The 13337-nt window shown below is 54.6% G+C and overlaps 2 protein-coding genes across 2 annotated transcripts; both read left to right on the forward strand.

Moving 5' to 3' along the window:
• Nucleotides 1-1808: 1808 nt before the first annotated feature.
• On the forward strand, nt 1809-2978 carry LINJ_34_0560 (conserved hypothetical protein; the record flags this gene model as incomplete). The annotated part of the gene is made up of 1 exon (XM_001468406.1): nt 1809-2978. One exon carries the CDS (start codon nt 1809-1811, stop codon nt 2976-2978), a length of 1170 nt encoding a protein of 389 aa, XP_001468443.1.
• Nucleotides 2979-5069: 2091 nt separating this feature from the next.
• Nucleotides 5070-6935, forward strand: LINJ_34_0570 (putative leucine-rich repeat protein; the record flags this gene model as incomplete). Its single annotated transcript, XM_001468407.1, has 1 exon — nt 5070-6935. One exon carries the CDS (start codon nt 5070-5072, stop codon nt 6933-6935), a length of 1866 nt encoding a protein of 621 aa, XP_001468444.1.
• Nucleotides 6936-13337: the final 6402 nt, after the last annotated feature.

Below are 13337 nucleotides of genomic sequence, written 5' to 3' on the forward strand. Positions count from 1 at the left end.
AGGTAAAGGCTCAGAGACGTGCGTATGGATCAGCCCCAAAGTGCGTGTTTGCGAGGCATGCGGCACCTCCTCCATCCAACCGGGTGGGGCCGATGATGTACAGATGCCGAAAGCATCACGAGAGCACCCCAAATGGCACCATGGAGTCGGCCAGAGTCGCGTGCTCGGAGCATTCACACCATATTACGGCATGCGGCGGCTTGAGGCAACCGAGGGAGGGGCATGGCGTGCAGGTGGAGGACAGGGTCTGAGAGGGCCCTGGCCTGCGGCTGGCCCACCTCCTCTCGGTGCTCATGCGGCACGCACCTACACCAGCCCCTGCGGCCTGCACGGCAGACGCCGCCGCCTCCGCCCTCGAGCAGGACCCTGCACCGGGGTCCGTGTGGCGCCGGTCGCGCTGCACGCGTGCGAGGGCGATACGCGGAGGGACAAGGCGAGCCCGCTAGCAGCATGGCCCGACTCGACGGCTGAACGGCTCGTCGTGGACGGCGCGGATGTGGCCGCCGTGCGACAGGGGTGGGTGGGCTGCGGCTGTATGCGTGCACGTGTGGACTCGGTCGTGATGGGACGGCACGTCGCAGAAAAGAATAGCTCCCCGCTTAAATGCATATTTTTTTATGTGTGGCAGTGCTGTGCGGCTTTTCGCGCTGCCTTACCTCGTTCGAAACACTGATATGGATGATTTTGTCGGAGAGACAGACAGCGACAAGTGTGTTAGCAGCGCAAACGCCGTCGCTATGCTCTCGTGACACCCCGAATGACCAGCTGTTTTCCAGTTGCGTGCTGACCGACTCCTTCATTCTCCCCATCTGTGCTCTCTCGCTTCTCGCTTTCCGTGGTCGCTAAAAGAGCTTTCCACTCACGCTGATTGTGCATGTGAGGGAGAGAGGCATCTCGACTGTGGATATGTATGTACTTCCTCCAATCGCAGAGATTCAGTCGCCCCTCGTTCTGCCTAAGACTCGATGCCGCTGACACTAGTGTAGAGCTGTGTCCTCTCTCTTCTCGCGCGTGTTTACGGTTTATGTATGATTTTCATTCGTCGTCCTGTCTCTCCCTCCTTTTGCTTTATATTCCTTGTCTATACTGCTCCCCTCTCGGTCCTGTGCTCACTTCAGTGCTTCACGCATGTTTTCCATTGCAAGCGCGGCTGCGCATCAGGACGCCGCCGTCTTCTCCGGTGCGCCGCTCACTCGGCGAGGGGTGAAAAATGTCGAAAGAACGCTTTCACCCTGACATGTGCACACAGCGCGACATCTGTGCCCTGCGCCACTCCGTTAAAGACGTCGCATCGTGTTGGAAGCGGGCAGAGCCCTATGCGGAGTTCTGCCCCCCCCCCCCAGCCTCCCCTCCTCACACACACGTTCCTCTCTGGCCGCTTCGTTGTTGAGGGGGCACATTGCACTGCTTTCTAAAGGCCCCGTGTCCTTACTCAGAGCAGCGCATATGTTGGCTCACCGGCCTCTTTCGTGTCCCGCCCATTCCGCCAGCTTTTGTTGCGCCCCTGTGGACCACACACACACACACACCAACGTGATATGGAAACAGGCGAGCATGTTCGTGGGTACGCAATGTACATGGGCGTGCGTCCGTCACATATGCGACTCCTCCGAGACGTTCGTTCGGCTACTCTTCACCTTCCGCTACCTTGTCTCCCCAAATCCCCTCTTCTCCTGCGCTTGCGCACACACTTGCACGTATCTTTTCTTCCTCTTGCAACACAGATACGCAACAAGCGACCACATCACCCCCTCTGCGACTACAACGAATTGAAAGGATCGCCTCCTCAGCCCACCGATATAGTCATCATGCACTCTACGCCGGCCAAGGAGGCCGAGGCAGAGGGCTACATGAGGAGCGGCAAGAAGCACCTGGAGAAGAAGCTGTTCCAATTCAAGGCAAATTATGGCGGCGCCGCCGAAGACTTCGACAAGGCCGCGCGCATCTACACAAACTTGAGAAACTATCCGAAGGCGCGTGAAGCCTGGACACAAGCCTGTGAGGCTCACAGTAAAGCCCATAACGACTTCAACGCCGCGAACTCGATGGAGAAGCTGGGAGACCTTGCTTCCCAGTATATATGTGATTCCCAGAGCACCATGTCAAGTGGCAGTACTGCCAGCACGACAGCGCAGCTGAGCGAGCATCTCTTTCAGGACGCGATTCACGCCTACGAAGAGGCATCCAAGCTGTATGGTGTGGCCACGAATGGGTCGAAGCAGGCGTCGGTGCTTAAGAAGGCCGCAGACCTGATCTCGCGCTCGCTTGTGACGGCGCATTACCGGCGCCCCGGCACCAGCGGCGCCACCACCGTCGACACGGCGTACCTGCAAAAAGAGTACGAACGCATCATTCCAGAGGTCATAGAGCTGATGGAGCGCAACTGGGAGGTGACGGAGTCGAAGCCGTTCGACTTGCCGGACATCTACCGATCCTACATGCTCTTCCACCTCCGCTCCGGCGACGTCGAGGGCGCCGTGCAAACTGAAAAGCGCATGATAGGCGTTATTTCCACCAGCCCAGCCGACGGCACGTACGACGACAGCAAGAATCTCTTCCGCATTCTCAACCAGCCCAGCAACGCCGCAAAGGTCGGGCTGGAGATTATAGTACTCTGCCTCAGCACTTCCGTCGATGACGGGTACACGTGGGCCAACATCGAGATGGGTCGCCTCGGGGCTGTGTTTGGCTTCTGCAACTCGTCAGAGGAGCGAGCGGCGGCGGCGCTGCTAGCCGCCTACGCCGAACGCGACGAGGATGCCTTGCAAGAAGCACTGAAGACGAACGCGTGCTTCAACTTCCTCGCAGCAGACGTGTCTCGAATGGCCAAGAAGCTGACGCTCGGGGGCAAGGGGCACTCCAAGGCGACGGAGGCATCAGTGGCAGCTGCCGGCGGTGCGGAACGCTCAGCTGCGCCGCCGTCCTTGTCACAAGCGCCGGTGGACGCATCGGAGACGGACTCCGAGGACCTCCGATAGACGATGAAACGATCAAAGAGTTGCTGTTGCAGTTTCCTTTTCGTATCCGCGTATGCGGTCTTGCACGTGCATGGTGCTGAATAATACTTGTCGCACTACTGCAGTTGCGCGGGCAAGCCTTACGTTTGTTGCTGCGTGGGGATCCCTGCCGGTTTTGGGAGAGGTTTTATCTGCCTATCTCCATCCTTCTGCTGAAGGTGGCCTTGAGCTTGCATCTTGAACACAGACACACGAATACCAGCGAATGTGTATGGTGTGCATGTGAGATACGGAGAGGTCGAGTCTATCAGTCTGTCTGTGTGTGTGTGTGTGTGAGGCTGTCAACGCCTTCGACATTTTCTTTTGCGTTTCCGTTCTCCCTGTGTTGGCGATATGCTTCTTCTTTACCTTTTTTGCCGTTTTCTCACGCTCATCTCCCCCGCCCGTGCGCTCTCGTCGCCGTCACGAGAGACGAGCTCAAGGAGAAGCTGGATACACACAAAAAAAAAAAGAACGAGCTCTGCCTTCGCGCAACCAAGGCAAGAGGGAGTGCGGCAGCAACCCCAGAATCTCCCCGCCTTTTACCGCTCTGCACGCATCACTCGCCGCCGCACTGATTCGTCGAAGAGTAAAAGAGCTGAAAGAAAAAAAGAAGGCAATGGACCACACGCACAACGCACGCGCGCGTACCACCTCGCGCTCTTCTCCCTGTGCGCTGTATGCCCATGCACTGCGTCTCTGCCCACGATGTTCTTCCTTTCACTCTCACTCTCGCTCCGTCGCTGTCTTCCTCCTCGTTGTCTCTCATGTGGCGCTGCCCTTTAGTCTTTGTTTTCCACGACATCCTCTGCGTCCACTCATCATAATTTCTGCACGTCTATTTGTGGGTGCTCGCGCCATCCCTGCCATCTGAGCTGTTTTATAAAGCGTGTTTGGCACTTGGTTTGCTCCTCTCCTCGCTCTGTATTTCTCCTTTTTCCTTTCCCCTTGTGCCCTCAACACCAACGCACAACGAACAAAGGGAAAAAAAAACGAAAAGGGAGATTCAAACTGCACGCACACACGCACACACCCTCGCCACCTTCCTCGGGCGTATCTCTGCGTCTGTGTCGGTGTCGGTGCGTGCGTTATCTTTGGCTTGTTTGTTCGATTTTTTTGTTTGTTTCAGATCGAAACTTTCATTTCGCCCCGTTTGGTTTGAAGGGAAACTCTCTCTCTCTCTGCGTATCGATAGATATCTTATATATCGATATATATTTATATACGTGTATATATATATCTACATCTAAGATATCTATCTGTATGTACATATAACGAAACACACAGAGTGGGGAGAAAAAAAAAAGAGAAACAGACAAACATTTTTTTGTGTTTTGTGTGTATGTATGTGTGTTTTGGCTCATACCACTTAGAGAGAAAAACACAAGAAGAAAAAAGCAAAAGACAAAACGCATCTCGATTTATTATTATTATTTTGACGAAACGCATACACACGTGCGCTCACGCGAGTATCTAATCCTAAATCCTTGCGCACGTTGCACAGCTTCTTGAAGCTTTCTCTTTCTTTTTTTTTCTCGTCTTCTTTGCTTGTGAGTGTGTGCATGTGAGGTGCGTTCTCCTCCGTGAGCATTTCTTTTTTTTTCCGTTTTGGTTCTTGATTTTTTATATTTTTTTACGTTTTTAGTACGTCTTAGCCTTGGCTAGTGAGTGGGTCGCGCCTGTGTCTGCGCCTTCTTCGCTGCTCGCTCACTGAGTGTGTGTGTGTGTGTGTGTTATTCCCTCTTCTCCTGCGGAAAGAGCTAAGAGCAAGTGGCACAAGGTCCCTACTCCCTCGCCTCTCACATTCCATCCTCTCCCCTCCCTCCCCACCCCCTTCTCTTACCCCCTCATCTGCGCAGAAGCACACCGTCGTCGCCTTGGTTCTTTTTCTTCCATCCCTCTCTCTCTCTACGCCATAGTTTCCTTTTGCCGTTGGTGTTCGTGTCGTCGTTTTTGTTGTTGTTTTTCCGCCTTGTCACGTAATTTTTTCTTACACCTGCGCCTTGAAACGCCGAAGAACAAGACAAAAGGAAAGCAAAAATTTGTGTGTGTGTGTGTAAATAAGTAAACAAAATGGCGGACCCTGCGCACACCCGCGATGACTTCTGGGAGCAGCAGCAGCAGTCGGTTCAAATGACCCGGGGTGCCTTTGAGGCCATGAACAACAACAGCATGCAGTTGCTGCAGATGCGCGTCGACACCTTGGAACGGCAGGTGGCGATGCTATCTGCGCAGGTCATGGCAGCCGCGCTGCCCGCATCTTTTCAGGCTTACCCAGGCGTCACGTACGGAATGTCGCCCGCCACCTCCAACGTCACCCAAATGACTGCCATGCCCACACAGATGCCCGCGAATATGTACTTCTACCAGCCGCCTGGCATGCCCGCCGCTGCTCCGGCTAACGGTGCCGCTGCGGACGACGGCAAGGCGTCGAAGCAGCTGGAAGATGAACTCCAGCGCATGGGTGTGTTGGCCTATGGTGGCGCTGCTGCTGGCAGCACCACGAGCCCCGAGGCAGCCGCAGCGGCAGCGACGATGACTTTGATGCAGAACAACTTCGTGGTGTCCCCGACCAGCGGCATCTCCGCCTTCCCGGGTGTGATCGCCGGGGTCGGCAACTCCAACGGCGCCGGCCCTGGCATACCCTTCATGCCCGGGGCGCACGAGGTGGCTTTGGCGTCCTCGATGATGCCGGGTCCGCCGCCAGCGTCCACCTCCACCAAGATGAGCAATGCGCTTCTTCAGAAGGCGTTCGGTTTCTCGGACCCGGCCATGAACGGGGCCGGCGGCGACGGCATGAACGCAAACATGAGCAGCCTTCAGCGCAGTTGTGCTGTGACGCTGGACCCGCTTCAGAGCACCAACGAGAAGCTTGAGCAGATCTGCCAACAGTCCAAGATTCGCGTTCTCTGCCTGAAGGGCTGCAAAGGAATCACCAGCCTGAACGCCATCTCGCGCCTGCAGAACCTATGGCTCCTGAACCTGCAGGGATGCTCACCTTGTGTCGACGACAATGCGGTGCGCATGATCGCTGCGCACAACACACGCCTCAGCCGGCTAAACCTCTGCGGGTGTGACCGCGTGACGGACGCGCAGCCACTTGCGCAGCTCTCCCTCATGTTTGACCTCAACCTGTCCGGCACGATGATCGGCACCGCTTCGCTGGAGGCGATCTCGCACGGGTGCGGCCAGCTCAGCCGCCTTGCCATCAACAGCTGCCAGCAGCTGACGGATGTGTCAAGTTTGAAGAACCTGTCGGAGCTGAAGCTGCTCTACTGCCGCTACTCCGAAAACATAGACCCGGCCACCATCACCAACGTGCTCGCCGGCATCGGTCAGAATCTGCTCACGCTGAACGTGGACGGCATCCGCTTCCGTCAGCTTGACCTCTCTAACTTGCCGCACGTCACCGCCTTGAAAAACTTCAACTGCAAAGACAACACCCAACTTAGGGATCTGGACTGGCTGCTGAGCATTCCCAACGCGGCAAGGGCCTTCGAGTCGCTGGAGATGCTGGACGTGGAAGGGTGCGAGTCGCTCGTGAGCTTCGGGATGCATATCACCTCGCTAAAGCGACTCAAGACGGTGCGTCTCACGAACACTGGCATCACCAATGAAGAGCTTTCCCGCATCTCAGCCTGCCCGGCGCTATCTGTCATTCACCTTGAAGACTGCGCTGGCATCACGAATGTGGACTGCCTTGCGAATGTGCCCACTCTCACAAAGGTGATACTGAGCATGCGGATGCAGCATGAGGACACCAAGGCGAACGGCGTCGCTGCCCTGCGCAAGACTGGTGCCGAGATCATCTTCGCGGCGGCCAGCAACCACCACGGACAAGGTGGTTCTGCCCACTATATGACGCCGACGAGCCGCTTCGCCCCATCGATCCCCACCACCAGTCCGAACACTGCAGCGGAGGCACACGCCTTTCCGTAAGAAGATCGTACGTGTTTCAATGGACAACGAACGAAAACAAACAAAATGAAGGCGCTGCAGGGCAGCCCACTCCGCCTCCACGCAGGTCAAAACTCTCCGCACCCCTCCCTCCCGTCTCTCTGACACGTTTGTGCGTGTCCCCTTGGGAGTGAGTGGGCTTGATAACAACGATGTAACTTTTCTTCGTTTCTTTTATTGTTTCTCTGTTTCGTATGCGCATGTCTGTGTGTGTGAGAGTTTCGCCAAGGAACAGGAGATCTTGCTGTTTGCTCTGGCATGCACCGAAAAAAAAAAACACTCATGGGGCTCATGCACTCTTTTGTTTGTGTATGTGTGTGTGGTGTTGCTGGTTTTCCTGTGCTCTTTCTTCCCTGCTGTTTTCCGGTGCCACCACCTCCCCCTCCTTTCGCTCCCTCGCACACGTCGTCTATCCGTTTTTCTCGAGCCACCCACCCTCGCCCGTGTCCCCTTGTGTCTCTTCTCAGCATCGTATTGGTCCTGTGGTGGTGCTGGCGGCGGCGGCTGTGGTGGCGGTGGTTTTTCCTTGGTTGTTGTTGTTTGCTTGCTTTTTTGCTCGCTGTGGGCGGAGGGAACGGGTGCTCTCGCGTTTCTGTGCGAAATGGAAGCTCTTTTTTGTTTCGCTTTCGTTTTTTGTATGACTTTTGTTTCCTATTTCTTCCGCCCTTTGCCTTTCCCACATGCACCGCGTGGATGCGTGTGTGTGTGTGTGTGGCTGCGTGGCTGTGCCCGCCGTTGTGCGCCAACGCTTGCTCTCACTTGCCCATGCGCTACGTGCCGCGACAACCCAATTCGGAGAGGAGGAAATGGCACAAATGATATGCACCGCGGGGGGCGCACCAGCACCCACACGAACGCCTTCAGTGGAGAGGGGAGTGTGGGAAGGTGCATGCGTGTGTGAACGTAGCGACACAAAACGACATAAGAAGGGACAGAACCTTCTCTCTCCCTCTCGTCCTCAACCCCCCTCCATCCCTCTTTTTTCGTTTGTCGTCCTTTTTGGGCTTATTTGGCTATTCTGTCTGCGGCTCGGCTATTGGACATGCCCCAGTGTGTGTGTGTGTGTGGTTTCCTTCTTGCGTTTCCTTCCTTTCTTACTTCGGCCCGTTCCAAGCAGTATGCCAAAACCACACACACACACACAGAAGAACAAAATAAGGGTCTCACGCACAAAGACATACAAAGACATTCGCAACACGTGGGTCTGCGCACCTGTCCCCTCCTCCCTCTTCCTTCCTCGACTGCTGGTCCTCTCGACCCCTTCACACTTTAGCTAAGAGTTGTTGTACATGGCCTGCCGCTATTTTGCCCTTCTCTCTCCGTTCGTTCATGTTTTACATCTTCTCGATTCTTTGTTGTTGTCTTCTTTCGCTTCTCCACTCTTCCCTGATAAGTCTGGTCTCACCATCTCCTATGTTTTTAGCTTTCTGTCTGCTTGTCGGTGTCTTGCTTAATGGTTGATCTTTCCTCCTGTGCTCGTTTCGGCGCCGTATTCCTCGGTGTTTTGTCTGTCTTTCCCGTGAGCATGCAAGTACGTCTGTATATATGTCTCTGCTCTGTGTCTCGTCTCCTCTTCCACTTCTTCTATCCCTTCCTATTTCGTCTGCACACCTCCCTTTACTGAAATTGCCCGCTTTCTCAGTGCCTTTCCGTTACCCGGAGAAATAAAAAAAATTCTTTCGTTTGGTTTCACCCTCTCACCCATTCACTCTCCCGTTTTTGTTTTGTTTCCGTGTACTGTTCAACTCTTGCTTCGTGCGTTCATGTTTCTCTTCTGTTTCCCTCTGGGGGATGGGCTTCCCTATGATGGATGCACTGTTCTGTCTACCGGCCTGATGGTATGACCCCCTCCCGCCCCCTTCCCCGGTGCTGTATGGCCATGTCCGTGTGTCTGTGCGAGTGTGCCCCTGCCACGGCACGTGCTTGTTTCTAAATGATAACTCGATCAGCGAAAACACAACGAAAAAAAGTGACGCACAAGCCCGAAGCGCAGCAGTGCCGACAGCAGCGCTTCGGTGGAGGGAGAGGGGAGGCGGCGGAGGGGGTGAGCACGACGACTCGCATGTTTCACAGCCCTGCTTAACATGTGTCTTTTTCTGTTCGAAATGCCCCGTCCGATTAACGCAAGTCGCTGGAGCGAACAAGCAGGGTGTGTATGCATGTGTGTGCGAAAGCGTAGCCAAGGGGGTGGGGTGGGGTGGGGGGAGGGGGGCTCCTGTGGATGTTGTGAGAGAGAGCGTTGCACAAATGGCAGGGGCGCCTGGTAGAAAAGAAGGAGCGGTGCATCCGATGGAGAAGACGGATAGGGAGCACGCAGGCCGATGATAAGAGGCATGTGAATAACTTTGGGATGTCTTTCTGCTCGTTACCCGGTCACCGCTGCCCCATTCCTTCTACCGAGGCCTTCTCACCTCACATCCCCCCTATCCCTAAGTCTGCGCCTCTGGTGCAGAGTGAGCAAGCTCTCCCTCCAGCACAACTCCGTCATTCCCTCACTTTCAGGCAGAAACGCGTCCGTGTAATGCAGCTCTTTCCTCTGGCATGAACTGTCTTCTGTTACCTGCTCGGCGGCCCTGCGCTTCTTTTTTTTTCGAGAGGTGGGGCTTGCTTTTGGTGCGTGATGTAGTCCCTGATGACGGGGGACACACCTCCGCATGTGGTATCACAGGGTCCAGTACTCCCAATCGCTGTGTGTGGGGAACCGAGCAGCTTCTATCCCTCTCAATGCCGAGCCACCTCTGGTGGTCACGGGGTCAGGCACCTATGGCGTGGGGCATGTCAGAGTGATGTATCGCTGCTGATGTCGGCGGTCAGGTCCTGCATGACGTGGCGTGGAAGCGAGCTGTGACAGTGAGCAGGTTGGTGTCATCCATATGATAGGCGGAGAGTGTCCGCGTGACTCGAGCGTACCTCACCCGGCCCTAGCTGCCTACCGTCGGAGAGCCTAAGCCCCCGCCAGGGGTACACCATGTGACTGCTGGCACCATGGAAGCGGTTGTGAAGCGACCTGAGAGGCAGAGTTTGTGGCAGAGGCGGTTCTCAGATGGCTGAGGCGGCATCGCTATAAGACGTGCCTACGGCTGCTTCGCACTACGCAACGGAGTCTGTGTCGGGCCAGGTAGAGTGGAGGTTGAACCCTCTTCTACAGCAGAGAATGGACACGTCGAAAAGAAAACATCTGTGGTGAACCGGCTTAGTGTGCTTCGGTGCTTGCATGTGTGTGTGTGTGTGTGTGTGTCTGTGGTTGGTGCTCTCTTCCTTTCCGTGTGCCCAGCCCCAGGCCTTTGTCTTTGTGTATTGTTGTTGTCCCCTTGTCCCACACGCACACGCACCCCTCTTGGCGTACGAAGCGCATATGGGCAACAACCGACGAAGTACCAGTGGAGATTCTGACGAGGGAGCGAGGTAGACAATCGAATGAGGCTGAGCAGCAAACAAAGAATAAAAACGCTAACATATGATGCCCTCACACACACACACACGTGTATGCATACATGCGTACACACGCAGAACATGTCACGGGTAAAAACGCCGGTGCACGCATTCGGAAGGTAATCCAAAGAAAAAAAAAACGAAGAAAGAGGGAAACCTGTACAATGTTTTTTTTTTTCGGGGTAGGAGGAGGGGGGCTTCTCTGTTGTAGCCGCGGCAGAGTGCCTGTATGTGTGTTAGAGAGCGCGTGTGGGTGTGTACCCTCGTGCGCCTCGTTGTTCTTCTTCATGGTTGTCTTCTACCTTTGCTTTTTTTTTCGGCTTCGTATCAAATGCCTCATGGAAGCGCACAGAAAACTGTCGCCGAAGTGCGTGTGTTGGCGCAGTGTGAGCCACCGTGTGGCATACGATACGTTCGCTCCACGCCATCCCCCGTTCCTTTCTCTCTCCCGTTGGCGCCGTCCTCCTCCTGCTCTGTGCTCGCCAAAGTCAATCGCCTTCCTCTCTGTCTTCCAGTCTGTCCGCATTCTGATTGCTTTTTAACTTTTTCTGGGTGTGGGAAGAGCTCGTCGGCCATGGAAGCGTAGCGACTCAAAGGTGACAGAGAACAAGGAAGTGATAGCAAGTTTCCGACGCGAGCGCCGAGGCACCGACAGGCGCACGAGTGACAGCAAACGCCGACCAATCAGACGCACTCAGGCGCACGCGCACGGTACTACGGGGGCAATACAGCCATGTGGCGGTACGCCGCCGAATGCTCTCGAGGTAAGTCTTCGCGTGGGCTCGGGGAGGGTGTGCGGATGAGAGCAGTGAGGGGGAGGGTGCAGATTCCGCGAGCTCTTGCCCCTCTCCTGCCTGCCTCGCTCTCCACTGGAATTGCACACCACCAAACGATAACAACTCCAGATGGCGAGGCAACCACACAGACAGACATAGACAGAGACGTTCACATGCTGAAAAGCAATACGCACAAATTCGATCTATTTTTTTTCCGTTCTCCGTATGCAAGTCAAGTTCCAAACAAAAAAAGAAACGGAGAAGTCAGTACGAACATATAGGAAAGACAGCACAGCACAGACACATGATACGTGCCAGCACTCTATCACACATCACCCCTCGCACACACACACTCACTTGCGGGGGTTCTGGGCTTTGTTTTTTTTTTTTCGTTGCTTTACGTTTTTTTTTCTACTTCTTTTTGCATTTTCCAAAACAGGTGAAGAGAGAGAGAAAGCGAGATGGAATTTTGGCATACAGATTTGTGTTTGCGTATCAGATAGTGTTGTTGCGGCGCTTTTGCCTTTTCTCCTTTGCGGGCAAACTGCACTGCAGCGTCCCCATCCTTTCCTGAGCACCCCCGTGCCCCCCCCCCTCCACTTACTCCGCGTGCGAGCCTTTTCTCTCCATTCAGTGTTTCATCTCTCTCTATCATACCCCCTCCCTCCCTCCTCCTCTGAGAATAAAGAGAAAAGATGTGTGGTGCTTTCGTTTTTCTTCTTCGTCCTGCTCCTCTCTTTGTGGCGTGAGCCGTGACGCTCGCCTCTGCCGATGTACGGTGTCAAAAAGACAACTACGCAGGCGCAGAGGGAGAGAACGGGCGAACGCGTAGCGCGGGGGAGAAAGTGATGACGATATGACCTAGAGTCCAGTAAGTGTGCAGCTTCACCATAAAGCGTCTTGCTGTTACCTCGATGCTTGTTGACTGCCAAAGACAAAAAAACGTCGGTTACGCTTGCCGTAGGTTTGCGTGAGGCTTTCGTCGCCGTCGTCTCTCCTTCTCCTTCTATCGATTGACTTTTACTTTTTTCTCTCGTTTCGGAGATGGCGGGAGACGGCGGAGCGGCGGCGGCATCGGCGGATATGATGCTGCACGGCAGCCACCGGTGGTTGTCTCTCCCTTCTCTGTTTCTTTGTTTCCTTGGTGTGATTCACCACCATCACCATGAGCACAACACCCCTGTTCTCCAACGATCCCCACATAACGGGGCTCTGTGGGTGGGGGAGGGGGTTGTCTGTATGCCTCCCTTCTCTTCTTTGTTTTTCGGCTTAGGAACGTGTATACCTCTGAGTGGGTGCGTGCGTGTGATTTCATGGGCGCGCGTCCATCTCTTTCTCTCGGTGCCGCCGACTATTTCGTCTCTACTACCCCCTCCCTCCCTCCCCGCCCCGTACCTCTTTGTTTTTTGTGTTTTTTTTTGGTTTCTTTGGATGTCTCCCCCTTCTCCCACCACCCTCCTTTTTTTGTATTCTGGCGTCTTTAATGTCGTTGTTTGCACAGTTGCTCGCTGCATCCGTCGGCCTGCCTGTCGTCTTCACTTGTTTCCCTTTTTTGTTGTCGTTGCTTTTTTTTTGTTCCTTCGCTTCCGTTCTTCTCCTCCTTTCCCCACCCCTTTTTTTTTTGTCGTTAGCCCAGGACAGCGTCATGCGCGGTCGCGTCGGATGTGTCGTAGTTCGCCGTGGCTCGCACACACGTCGCGTAACAAAACGAAAAGGGAGACAAACAAAAAGCATACATGCATACATGCACACACACAAAACCACCAAAAGACATACGAGGAGAGAGAGAAAAGAAAAAGACGATGAAAAGGAAACGGAAAAACCTGTAAGAGGCGAAGGCCCCTGTGCTTGTACTGCATACTGCCATTCCCCTCTCTGTATCCTCTCTTAGCACGCGGGAGTGGGCATCGCCACGTTGTCGCCTCGCTTTCGTTTCTCTTTTATTTTTGACAGAAAAGTAGAGGAAGGAATGCGTGAGAATGATTTTGTGCATTCACGCACATCATCCATGCGTGCAACACTCGGACACGCACAAGACAAAAGCACATCGCTCACACGCGCGCACATCCCAGCATGTCGTTTTCTGTATTGGTCTCTCATGAGCAAACGCGAAAATGAGTAAAAAGGGAAAACAAAAGAGTCGGGGGGAGGGGGATCGGTTTGCTCACAGCAGCGG

This window comes from Leishmania infantum, chromosome 34 (genome assembly GCF_000002875.2).
Source record: "Leishmania infantum JPCM5 genome chromosome 34".
NCBI classification, from domain to species: Eukaryota; Euglenozoa; class Kinetoplastea; order Trypanosomatida; family Trypanosomatidae; genus Leishmania; species Leishmania infantum.